Below are 13,856 nucleotides of genomic sequence, written 5' to 3' on the forward strand. Positions count from 1 at the left end.
CGGACAATCCGCATACCGGACGCTTTGATCGCTAAAATTTTGCCCCGCATACCGCCCAAAAACCCGCTCAGCGCCCTTCGTCCGAGACGCGTCCAATGTGCGGCCTGAGCCAGCCTCATATGTTCCGCCGGTGGCATTGTTTACCAGCCAGCCTCCGCGGTAACATTCAAGCATACAATCGGAATATTTCGTATTATTACAGTGTTTTCGGTGCTGTTTCTGGAAAATAAGTGACCATGGGCCCCAAGAAAGCTTCTAGTTCCAACCCTACAGCAATAAGGGTTAGAATTCCAATACAGATGAAGAAAGAGATCATTGATAAGTATGAAAGTGGAGTGCGTATCACCGACCTGGTCAGGTTGTACAAGAAACCCAAATCAACCATCTCTACTATTGTGGGCAACAGAAAGGCAATCAAGGAAGCTGTTCTTGCCAAAGGTTTAACTGTGTTTTCGAAACAAAGATCGCAAGTGATGGAAGATGTTGAGAGACTCTTATTGGTGTGGATAAATGAAAAACAGCTAGCAGGAGATAGCATCTCTCAAGCGATCATAAGCGAAAAGGCTAGGAAGTTGCATGAGGATTTAATTAAAAAAACGCCTGCAACTAGTGATGATGTGAGTGAATTTAAGGCCAGCAAAGGTTGGTTTGAGAGATTTAAGAAGCGTAGTGACATACATAGTGTGATAAGGCATGGTGAGGCTGCCAGTTCGGACCACAAAGCGGCTGAAAAATATGTGCAGGAATTCAAGGAGTACATAGAAACTGAAGGACTGAAACCTGAACAAGTGTTTAATTGTGATGAAACAGGCCTGTTCTGGAAGAAAATGCCAAGCAGGACCTACATTACTCAGGAGGAAAAGGCACTCCCAGGACATAAGCCTATGAAAGACAGGCTTACTTTGTTGATGTGTGCCAATGCTAGTGGTGATTGCAAAGTTAAGCCTTTATTAGTGTATCACTCTGAAACTCCCAGAGCGTTCAGGCAAAAGAATGTCCTCAAGGATAATTTGTGTGTGCTGTGGAGATCAAACAGTAAGGCATGGGTCACTAGGGACTTTTTCTATAACTGGTTACACCATGCATTTGCCCCCAATGTCAAAGATTACCTAACTGAAAAGAAATTAGAACTTAAGTGCCTCCTGGTGTTAGACAATGCCCCTGGTCATCCTACAGACGTGGCAGAGCGACTTTATGGGGACATGAGCTTCATTAAGGTGAAGTTTTTGCCTCCTAATACCACTCCTCTCCTGCAGCCCATGGACCAGCAGGTTATTGCAAACTTCAAAAAACTGTACACAAAAGCTCTGTTTGAAAGGTGCTTTGTAGTGACCTCAGAAACTCAACTGACTCTAAGAGAGTTTTGAAGAGATCACTTTAATATCCTCAATTGTATAAACCTTATAGGTAAGGCTTGGGAGGGAGTGACTAAGAAGACCTTGAACTCTGCTTGGAAGAAACTGTGGCCAGAATGTGTAGACAAAAGGGATTTTGAAGGGTTTGAGGCTAACCCTGAGAGGAGTATACCAGTTGAGGAATCATTTGTGGCATTGGGGAAGTCCTTGGGGTTGGAGGTTAGTGGGGAGGATGTGGAAGAGTTGGTGGAGGAGGACAATGAAGAACTAACCACTGATGAGCTGATAGATCAACTTCAAGAGCAAGAGGCTAGACCTGAGGAAACTGGTTCGAAGGAGGGGAGAGAGAAATTGAAGGAATTGCCTACTTCAAAGATTAAGGAAATGTGTGCAAAATGGCTTGAAGTGCAAACCTTTTTTGATGAAAATCACCCTCACACAGCTATTGCAAGCCGTGCTGGTGACTGTTACAATGACAATGTTGTGAACCACTTTAGACAAATCATAAAGGAACGAGAGGTACAGGCCACTATGGACAGATATGTTGTGTGAAAGAAGTCCAGTGACTCTGAAGCTGGTCCTAGTGGCATTAAAAGAAGAAGGGAAGTAACCCCAGAAAAGGACTCGACACCTCAAGTCTTAATGGAAGGGGATTCCCCTTCTAAACACTAACACTCTCTCTCCCCTCCTCCCATCCCATCAATCATCACCAGATCTTCAATAAAAGTAAGTGTCATGTAATTGTGCATGCCTTTTTCAGTTTGTGTGTACTAAAATTAACATTTCATGTGGTAAAAAAATTTTTTTTTCATACTTTTGGGTGTCTTGCACGGATTAATTTTATTTCCATTATTTCTTATGGGGAAAATTCATTCACATACCGAACATTTCGCATAACAGCCAGCCCTCTTGCACGGATTAAGATCGCTATGCGGGGGTCCACTGTATTTGATTCCCCATAATTTAATCCCACCCCTCTCTCCAACACCCTAGTATTTATTTATTTTACAACCCCATCTATAAATATGTTGATAAATTAGACACATGTGCAACTCTTGGGTATCTTTATTGAGGAAACGTTTCGCCACACAGTGGCTTCATCAGTCCATACATAGGAGAAACTTGAAGAACAGGAGGAGAATGAGGTAATCAGTCCCTCAACCTTGAGTCGATGTGTTCAGTCCATCAATCTTGAGTAGAATACCTATGACTGCTACACCTCTCCTGCCATACGGTTTATAAGCTGCTTTTCCGCTCATCTGCCGTATTCTACTCAAGATTGATGGGAGCTGAAACACATCGACTCAAGGTTGAGGGACTGATTACCTCATTCTCCTCCTGTTCTTCAAGTTTCTCCTATGTATGGACTGATGAAGCCACTGTGTGGCGAAACGTTTCCTCAATAAAGATACCCAAGAGTTGCACATGTGTCTAATTTATCAACATGTCGGTTCTCTGAACCATTCATCTGTAAATATGTTAAACAAACATGGTGCCATTACACATCCCTGTCTAAGACCTACGTTTACTGGGAAGCAATCTTCCTCTCTCCTTCACACCCTAACCTGAGCCTCATAAAAACTCTTTACAGCATTTAGTAAACTACTACCTATTCTACTCACTTGCAACATCTGCCACCTTGCACCCCTGTCTACTCTATCATGTGCTTTTTTCTGAATCCATAAATGCAATTAAAACTTTCCTACCTTTATCTAAATACTGTTCACATATATTCTCCAATGTAAACACTTGATCTACACATCCCCTACCCATTCTAAAGCCTCCTTGTTCATCTACAATCCTACTCTCTTTCTTACCTCTAATTTTTTCAGTAATAACTCTACCATACACTTTACCTGGTATACTCAGAATTTAGATTTTGCCACCGAAGTGACGAGTTTATTGTGCATCCCATATCCATCCTGTAGACAGTAGTGCAAGAGCATTTGGATACACAAAAGGTCTAGGAACTAGGTCCCAAAAGGGTTAACAGGTATACATTTGGATTTATATCTACAGTTCACTTATCTGTTAAAAGCAAATTTAGGAAATTTGCTTAGTATATCTGGTATCTTATTTTCATTAATAAGATGCGTATATTGACATGTCACGTAGGTTATTATACTGTCTATCTCTGTATTCCTCTATATTCCTCAATAAGCACACAGTGTTCAAGACAGTGACCATATGCTTGACCACATAATTTGCATTTGGTTTGATCATCATCTGTGTGTCTCCCAAACTGCCAGAAGTACTTGTAACCAAGCCTAAGCCTGGCCACTTGTTCTCTCTAGGCGGGAATATTGCTGTACACTAGTGGCTCCTTTCAAGGCAGGCGAAATTGCAGACCTTGAGAACATACAGAGAACTTTCATGGCTTTTAAGTGTGATAAAGCACCTAAATTACTGGCAAAGGTTGAAGTTCCTTGATTTGTACTCCCTGGAGTGCATGTGAGAAAGATGCATGATAATATACACTTGGAAAACCCTAGAAGAACTAGTTCCATATCTGCACATAAAAATCACTCCTTACGAAAGCAAAAGACTCAGCAGGAGATGCAACATCCCTCCAATGAAAGGCAGGGGGGCCATGAGTATGCTAAGAGACAACACAATAAGTGTCAGGGGCCCAGGATTGTTCAGCTGTCTCTCAGCATACATAAGGAAGATTACCAATAGACCCCTGGCTGTCTTCAAGAAGGTGCTGGACAGGCACCTAAAGTCATTACTTGACCAGCCAGGCTGTGGTTGATCAGGTTGTGATCCACCACGAGGCCTGGCCAAAGACTACGCTGCAGGGGTATTGACCCCCAAAACTTCCTCTCCAGGTATACTCCAGGTAATAAAATGGCACAATACAGTGACTTGAACAATACTCAGATATCTGGCACCTAGGAGAATGAAAATAGTGATGCAAGTCAGACCGAAACTTTGTCATAAATTTCATTCTCCTGTGTGCAGGTTGTTTGTGTGTAGATAATGCACCTGGCTATCTGGTAGTTTCCAGATTTTCTCAGGTGTCAGGAATCCATTTATGCTTTCCAGTCTTAGTTGAGAGCACATCTCTTTACTAGAACCTGCAATCCTGATGCTCTTACTTTCACTCTGAGATATAAATGTAGTGTTCTTAATATTGTTGACTTTGTATTTGTGGCTTGATGTGTGAACACTTGTGAATTTACACAAAAAAATAGGCAGTCCAGAATAGTACAAACAGACACTCCTCACTTGATGACTGAGTTCTGTCCCTACGAGTGGGTCGTTAACCCTTTCAGGGTCTGTGCCATAGATCTATGGCTTTACGTTGAGGGTCCAAACCGTAGACCTACGCCAAAATTCTAGCGGTGTCAAATTTAGCGCAAGAAGGCTGGTAGGCCTACATCTGAGAGAATGGGTTTAGGTGGTCAGTGTGCGCACTATAGAAAAAATCTGGACGCCAGCATGACATTGTGGGAACGCCGCCAAAGTAACTTTGTTCATCATGCCTGGCGGCAAGGAAGCTCTCACTCCCCACTCACTCTCCAGGAGAATTCTGACTCTCCTCTTCACAACTTACAGTTCTAAGACTGATGGAAGTGGTCTGAAGAGGAATTCTATGGTATTGAACCATATGGTACCATTGTACCATATGGCACAGTGGTACCATATGGTACAATGGTGCCATGTCATACAATGGTATCATATGGTACAATGGTATCATTGCACCAAATGGTACCATATGGTACCATTGCACCATATGGTACCATTGTATCATGTGGTACCATTGTACCATATGGTGCCATTGTACCATATGGTACCATTGTACCATATGGTGCCATTATACCATATGGTACCATTGTACCATATGATACCATTGTACCATATGGCACCATTGTACCATATGGCATCATTGCACCCTATGGCACCATTGTACCATATAGTACTATATGGTACAGTTGTATTCAACACAACCACACTAATACAGTGGACCCTCGACCAGCGATATTAATCCGTTCCTGAGAGCTCATCGTTAATCAAAAATATCGTTAGTCGAGTTAATTTTCCCCTTAAGAAATAATGGAAATCAAATTAATCCGTGCAAGACACCCAAAAGTATTGAAAAAAAAAATTTACCACATGAAATATTAATTTTAATACACACAAACTGAAGAAGACATGTACAGTTACATGACACTTACCTTTATTGAAGATCTGGTGGTGATTGATGGGATGGGAGGAGGAGAGAGTGTTGATGGTGTTAGTGTTTAGAAAGGGAATCCCCTTCCATTAGGACTTGAGGTGGCAAGTCCTTTTTTGGGGTTACTTCCCTTCTTCTTTTAATACCACTAGGACCAGCTTGAGAGTCACTGGACCTCTGTCGCACAACATATCTGCCCATAGAGGCCTGTACCTCCCGTTCCTTTATGACATTCCTAAAGTGTTTCACAACATTGTCAGTGTCACAATTAAACACTTGTTCAGGTTTCAATTCTTCACTGTCTATGTACTCCTTGAATTCCTGCACATATTTTTCAGCTGCTTTTTGGTCCAAACTGGCAGCCTCACCATGCCTTATCACACTATGTATGCCACTACAATTCTTAAATCTCTCAAACCAACCTTTGCTGGCCTTAAATTCACTCACATCACCACTAGTTGCTGGCATTTTTCTAATTAAATCCTCATGCAACTTCCTAGCCTTTTCACATATGATCGCTTGAGAGATGCTATCTCCTGCTATCTGTTTTTCATTTATCCACACCAATAACAGTCTCTCAGCATCTTCTATTACTTGCGATCTCAGTTTCGAAAACATAGTTGCACCTTTGGCAAGAACAGCTTCCTTGATTGCCGTTTTCTTGGCCACAATAGTAGCGATGGTTGATTGGGGTTTTGTGTACAACCTGGCCAGCTCGGAGACATGCACTACACTTTCATACTTAGCAATGATCTCTTTCTTCATATCCATAGTAATTCTCACCCTTTTTGCTGTAGGGTTGGCACTAGAAGCTTTCTTGGGGCCCATGGTGACTTATTTTGCAGGTGCAATCACTAAAATGGCTGTGATAATATGAAATGTTCCGATTGTATGCTTGGAAGCAACCGCAGTGGCTGGCTAGCTTGTAAACACTGGCCAGAAGTGGACACGTCTCAGACGGAACGAATAGTGTTGGTCGAGTTTTTTAGCACTAGTCGAGGCAAGGGAGGTACGTATACCATCTTTTAGGAGTAAAGAAGAACAGGATGTGAGTGTGTGGGAGGTGCATGAGGCATTGCATAGAATGAAAGGAGGTAAAGCAGCTGGAACTGATGGGATCATGACAGAAATGTTAAAAGCAGATGTTGCAAGTACAGTGGACCCCCGCATAACGATCACCTCCGAATGCGACCAATTATGTAAGTGTATTTATGTAAGTGCGTTTGTACGTGTATGTTTGGGGGTCTGAAATGGACTAATCTACTTTACAATATTCCTTATGGGAACAAATTCGGTCAGTACTGGCACCTGAACATACTTCTGGAGTGAAAAAATATCGTTAACCGGGGGTCCACTGTATATGGAATAGGTGGTAAGTTATTAAATGCTGTAAAGAGTTTTTATGAGGATAGTGAGGCTCAGGTTAGGGTGTGTAGAAGAGAGGGAGACTACTTCCCGGTAAAAGTAGGTATTAGACAGGGATTTGTAATGTCACCATTGTTGTATAATATATTTATAGATGGGGTTGTAAAGCAAGTAAATGCTAGGGTGTTTGGGAGAGGGGTGGGATTAAATTATGGGGAATCAAATACAAAATGGGAATTGACATTGTTACTTTTTGCTGATGATACTGTGCTTATGGGAGAGGCATCGCTAGGGTTGGTGTCACCCGGTGTGGAATCTCTGGTGTCACCCGGGGCAGCATCTTTGGTGTCACCCCCATGAAATCCAAGGGCCGGGGGATGGGATAGTAAACTTCTGTGACATCACTACTGCACGACCAGTGACTAATGTTTAGCAATGAGAATGTTTAAAGGCCATAAACTGAACTTTATTAATGATAAAATAAATAATCATAGTAATATTGAGGAAACAAACTCAAATACCAATTTGAGTATAGGCAACAGATCCTACATTTATTCATCTTCAACAATGAAAAAAAAAATACTTGAAAAATAAAGAAAAACACTAGTTCCGATTTAACCGTGAGTATAGGTAACATCTCAAAGAATCTGATATTTCATTTCCTTGCCTTCAATCCTGCAAAATCATCTATCACATCAACAAAATCAATGATTTTCTCTATATAGGCCTGTTTGTACTATGTAATCCTAAAATAGGCTATATAGAAATGAAGAATTTTTCTCTTAGGTTGCTGGAGCATGGTTTTGGTCATCAGTGTTACCTTCTTTAGAGGCTCTATGGTGTCACCCCTTAAATGGTGTCACCCAGGGTGGCTTTCCCCCCATATGATGCCTCTGGCTTACGAGAGATTCTGAAGAAAAGTTGCGAAGGTTATTGGACGAGTTTGGGAGTGTGTGTAAAGGTAGAAAGTTGAAAGTGAACATAGAAAAGAGTAAGGTGATGAGGGTATCAAATAGATTTAGATAAAGAAAAATTGGATATCAAATTGGAGAGGAGTATGGAAGAAGTGAATGCTTTCAGATATTTGGGAGTTGAAGTGTCAGTGGATGGATTTATGAAGGATGAGGTTAACCATAGAATTGATGAAGGAAAAAAGGTGAGTAGTGCATTGAGGTATATGTGGAGACAAAAAAAAAACATATCTATGGAGGCAAAGAAGGGAAAATATGAAAGTATAGTGGTACCAACACACTTATATGGGTGTGAAGGTTGGGCTGTAAATGCTGCAGCAAGGAGGCAGTGGAGATGTCCTGTCTAAGGGCAATGTGTGATGTAAATATTATGCAGGGAATTTGGAGTGTGGAAATTAGGAGGTGTGAAGTTAATAAAAGTATTAGTCAGAGGGCTGAAGAGGGGTTGTTGAGGTGGTTTGGTCATTTAGAGAATGGATCAAAGTCAAATGACATGGTGAGCATATAAATCTGTAAGGGAAGGAAGGAGGGGTTGGAGCCCTTCTTGAAAAGGTTGGAGGGAGGGGGTAAAGGAGGTTTTGTGGGCGAGGGGCTTGGACTTCCAGCATGCATGCATGAGTGTGTTAGATAGGAGTGAATGGAGACAAATGGTATTTGGGACCTGATGAGCTGTTGGAGTGTGAGCAGGGTAATATTTAGTGAAAGGATTCGTAGAAACCGGTTATTTTTATATAGCTGGACTTGAGTACTGAAGATGGGAAGTACAATGCTTGCACCTGAAAGGAGGGGTTGGGATATTGGCAGTTTGGAGGGATATGTTGTATATCTTTATATGTATATGCTTCTAAACTGTTGTGTTCTGGGCACCTCTGCCAAAAACAGTGATTATGTGTTAGGTGAAAGTGTTGAATTATGATGAAAGTATTTTCTTTTTGGTGATTTTCTTTCTTTTTGGGTCACCCTGCCTCGGTGGGAGATGGCCGACTTGTTGAAAAAAAAAAAGCAATGCTTATGCCTTATATCCTGGGTAGTTTACATTATGTATGATAACTGTACTTATATGTACCTATGCCTAAACAAACTTATTTAGTCCTTGATTCTGTTCAAGAGACACCTGTCCTTCAAGAAATATGTACCAATCAAACATAATTGTTTGAATGACAGAAAAGAATTGAGGACTAAGTTTTTCAGGCACAGATACATATGGGTACAGTTATCGTACATAGTGTAAATTACCTAGAATAACCCCCCAAAAAAGTCAGCGCTATACTGTGCTTGTAGATATAAGGCATAAGCATTACTGTGGCAAGTAATACACATTTTGGCCACAGTTGTATCTTTCCACTTGTGCAGATGTGATGATTCTGCAACATGTGTAATACTTGTTCAGCTAGTTTAAGATCATTGGTCCGTACATACGTGTCCCATACGATTCTCAGATACGTTAATGATTAACTTAGTTGATTCCTGAATACCAGTCAGTACATGCAGTGTTTACATATACCAGTCAGTACATGCAGTGTTTACATATACAGCCTCTCCTCACTTAGCGATATAGTTGTTTACAAACATCTTGGACTTATAACGGGCTCTCTGACCAGTATTTATACCTAAATAATGTATGTTAGAGCTGATTTCCTGTATTCTGTTTATTTCAATATACAGTACACTAGTGTATAAACATTTAAAAATATACCAGAAATGGTGCAAAGGTGACATTAAAACAATATCAAAGATGGTAGATACAAACCCACTACCATTATAGTATGCTTCTCGCTTAGTGACGAATTCGTTTAATGACATGGTCTTAGGAATGGAACTCCGTCGTTAAGTGAGGAGAGGCTGCACACTGGCTGTCTCTCACCAAGGTAGTGTGGTCTGTAAAAGAAGAAATGTTTTCACTATCACTCACTCCATCACCAGAGGTGCACTGACTTTGCAGTTCAGATGTTTCTCCAAACTGTAACTCTCCATCTCTTGTTTAGAGTGCAGGCACTGTACTTCCCACCACCACCCCTCCTTCAGAGTGCAGGCACTGTACTTCCCACCACCACCCCTCCTTGAGAGTGCAGGCACTGTACTTCCCACCACCACCCCTCCTTGAGAGTGAAGGTACTGTACTTCCCACCACCACCCCTCCTTGAGAGTGAAGGTACTGTACTTCCCACCACCACCCCTCCTTGCGAGTGAAGGTACTGTACTTCCCACCACCACCCCTCCTTGAGAGTGCAGGCACTGTACTTCCCACCACCACCCATCCTTCAGAGTGCAGGCACTGTACTTCCCACCACCACCCCTCCTTCAGAGTGCAGGCACTGTACTTCCCACCACCACCCCTCCTTCAGAGTGCAGGCACTGTACTTCCCACCACCACCCCTCCTTGAGAGTGAAGGTACTGTACTTCCCACCACCACCCCTCCTTCAGAGTGCAGGTACTGTACTTCCCACCACCACCCCTCCTTGAGAGTAAAGGTACTGTACTTCCCACCACCACCCCTCCTTCAGAGTGCAGGCACTGTACTTCCCACCACCACCCCTCCTTCAGAGTGCAGGCACTGTACTTCCCACCACCACCCCTCCTTCAGAGTGAAGGTACTGTACTTCCCACCACCACCCCTCCTTCAGAGTGCAGGCACTGTACTTCCCACCACCACCCCTCCTTCAGAGTGCAGGCACTGTACTTCCCACCACCACCCCTCCTTCAGAGTGCAGGTACTGTACTTCCCACCACCACCCCTCCTTGAGAGTGAAGGTACTGTACTTCCCACCACCACCCCTCCTTGTGAATGCAGGCACTGTACTTCCCACCACTACCCCTCCTTGAGAGTGCAGGCACTGTACTTCCTATCACCACCCCTCCTTCAGAATGCAGGCACTGTACTTCCTACTACCACCCCTCCTTCAGAGTGCAGGCACTGTACTTCTCACCTCCAGTACTCAAATCCAGCTAACAGTTTTCCCTGAATCCTTCTATAAATGTTACCTTGCTGACACTTGAGGACTGTGTCTTGGAGTACCAGGCTTTCTGCTTTGCTGATGTTGGCGTTGTCTCCACTTATTAACCACTCTCTTGTGTCGTGTCTGTTGGAAAGTTGAATATCCACTTGCCTACTTTCCCCAGTATATGTAAGTATTTTTTCCTCTGTTCTGTATTTTGTAGCTTTTTAAGCCATTCAACTATGTATTTCTCTTCTGTAGTCTAAACAAGTGCCTTTTTCAGAGGTACGTGTTTAAAGAAAGACTAGAGGCTTTTGTATTGAACTTTTCTCAGCATTGTTTTGGGAACAGAGTGCTCAGCAAGGCTTCCATGCTATATGATACACTTTATTAAGAAATTCACTAGTTTTTTCTGCTCTGAATTTGATTCCCAGTACTTGTACTATATTATCTGATGACTTCAGGAGCTCTTCTCAACCATGTGAATATTGCATATAGGCCTATTCCTCCCTGGAACTTATTTACTGGTATGGGTTTCTGTCTAGGCTCTGTAGACTGCAGTTGTCTTTGTGAGGAGGCCATTTATGAAAGGGCATATGTTTTTCTACATTTTTAATTAATCATTGCATAGAAGTAACAAGTAAAATTTATTCTACTCAAGCTTGATAGGTAGGTTTTTGTTGATGACCGGCACTGCTTGATCTTCTAGTTAGTGGTCCAAACCAAGCTAAAATGTCATAAGTTGATTTCTCCTGTGTGTGAGTTATTTGTTTATTAATATTGTTGTGCCTTGTACTGGGGATGCTTTGTGTGATTTCCTGTTTGGCTGTGTAGGCTTACAGTCTTCTGGCAGCAGCAACAGCCTGACCGACCATGAAGGCCTGCCTCATGCTAAGCTTATGAGTAGAATAACTCTTGAATGTGTTCATGTGTTCCACTGCCATATATATCTCATACATTATTTGTAGTCTTTCATTATTTGCCTTTCACCTCTTTTGGTATTTGTTATTCTCTCCTTTTGAAAAACTGTTGGCATTTTCTTTGTACTATATTCATATTTTATTTTATAATTATCTATCGTTATGTTTTCTTCATGTGGAATTCGGAGTTTTATTCTGTCTCGAAGAACATTTTGTTCTTCCCAAAGTGAAAGTTCCAGTGTTATGTTTCAAAATGACAGTGTTCTTGTTTTAGAATGTTTGTGTATTTCCTGAGGTAGTGAGAATCGGTGATGGTTATTGTGAAGTGAAATATGTCAGCGGTAGTTGTTGGTATTTAACAAGTAGGAGATAGTGTGATAACAAATAGCAGTTGTATATAACAAGTAGGAGATAGTGTGATAACAAGTAGCAGTCTTATTGTTTTAAGTTTGATTATTCAAGACTAAATAGCAAGATTTTTATCATATTTTTTTTGTTAAGTTTTGTGCCTAGCATACAGTTCTCTTGTTGCAGCTCAATCCAACAAAAATGGACAATCCTATGGATGCTTGTGCAAATGCAGAGTTTCTCCTCAAAGTTCTTGATGACATCACACAAAGCATCTTTGCCTCGGCTGCAGCCTGCCCTATGTAAGTCCACTTCTCTCATAGTTATTATTATAATTATTATTATTATTATTATTATTATTATTATTATTATTATTATTATTATTATTTATAATTTTTAACACATTGAGGCCTGGTCTTGGACCGGGCCTCGACAAGATATCTCCATGGAGGCAGGTTGACCCTGCAAACTGCAGTATCCTCAACCCTCTTGAAAATTTACTTCCCACCTTCAGGACTCAAATCTATCTAACCAGTTTCCCAGAATTTCTTCACAGAAGTTAGTTTGCTCACACTCCAACAGTATGTCAAGTGACTCACGAAATCATAATGACACGATTGCAAACAAACCATACCTCTGACTCTCTGACTGCGGGTTCAAATCCCGCCCATGGTATGGTTAATATGTCAAGTCATAAAGGCTCACTTTACTCTGTTCACTCTTATCTAACATACTAACACAAACCTGCTGGATGGTGAAGCTCCCAGCACTCAGAACCTCCTTTACCCCCTGACCCCTCCCTCCAACCCTTCCTGGGATGACCCTTAGCCCTCCTTCCTCCCCACTATTATATGCTCTCTTAGTCATTTATTTTATTAGTTAAAACCTATTTTTTTTTTTTTTTTGATACACCAGCCATCTCCCACCAAGGCAAGGTGACTTGAAAAAGAAACACTTCTACCATTAATCACACTACCACTGTTTTGCCACATGTGCAAAGATGTGACAGTTTTGACATCACTCTAAACAGAAAATATCCCAAACCCCTCCTTTAGAGTGCAGGCATTGTACTTCTCACCTCCAGGACTAAAGTCCGGCTAACTGGTTCTCCTGAATCACTTCACGAAATATTACCCTGTTCATACTCTAACAGCTCGTCAGGTCCCAAAAACCTTTGTCTCCACTCACTCCTATCTAACATGCTCACACATGCCTACTGTATGTCCAAGCCCCTTGCACATGAAACCTTTACCCCCTTCCTCCAGCCTTTCCAAGGACAACCCCTACCCTGCCTTTCCTCATCTGCAGATTTATACACCCTCCAAGTCATCCTATTTTGCTCCATCCTCTCTAAATGACCAAACCACCTCAACAACCCCTCCTCAACCCTCTGAATAATACTTTTAGTAACTCCACACCTCCTGATTTCCACACTACAAATTCTTTGCATAATATTCATGCCACATGTTTTTCCCATAGACATGACATCTCTACTGCCTCCAGCCTCCTTTTTCTGCTACATTAGCAACCCATGCTTCACACCCATATACGTGTTGGTACCACTATTCTCTCATACATTCCCTTCTTGTCTTCCTAGATGACGTTCTTTGTCTCCACAGGTACCTCAATGCACCACCCACCTTTTTTCCTTCATCAGTTCTGTGATTTACCTTGTACTTCATAAACCCATCTGACAACATGTCCACTCTCAAATATCTGACTATATTCACTTCCTCCATACTCCCTCCCTCCAATCTCAGAGCTTTCATCTTTCTTCTTACCT

The 13,856-nt window shown here is 41.8% G+C and overlaps 1 protein-coding gene across 1 annotated transcript in view; it reads left to right on the forward strand.

The window, feature by feature from the left end:
* The window catches only part of vap (RAS p21 protein activator vap), a 186,945-nt gene that overhangs the window by 96,855 nt on the left and 76,234 nt on the right, over window positions 1-13,856 (forward strand). The window contains exon 6 of the mRNA XM_070098485.1: window positions 12,260-12,375. Within this exon, the coding sequence (XP_069954586.1) occupies window positions 12,260-12,375 (116 nt within the window). The remainder of the gene's footprint in view (window positions 1-12,259; window positions 12,376-13,856) is intronic.

Source organism: Cherax quadricarinatus, chromosome 62 (assembly GCF_038502225.1).
Source record: "Cherax quadricarinatus isolate ZL_2023a chromosome 62, ASM3850222v1, whole genome shotgun sequence".
Taxonomy (NCBI): Eukaryota; Metazoa; Arthropoda; class Malacostraca; order Decapoda; family Parastacidae; genus Cherax; species Cherax quadricarinatus.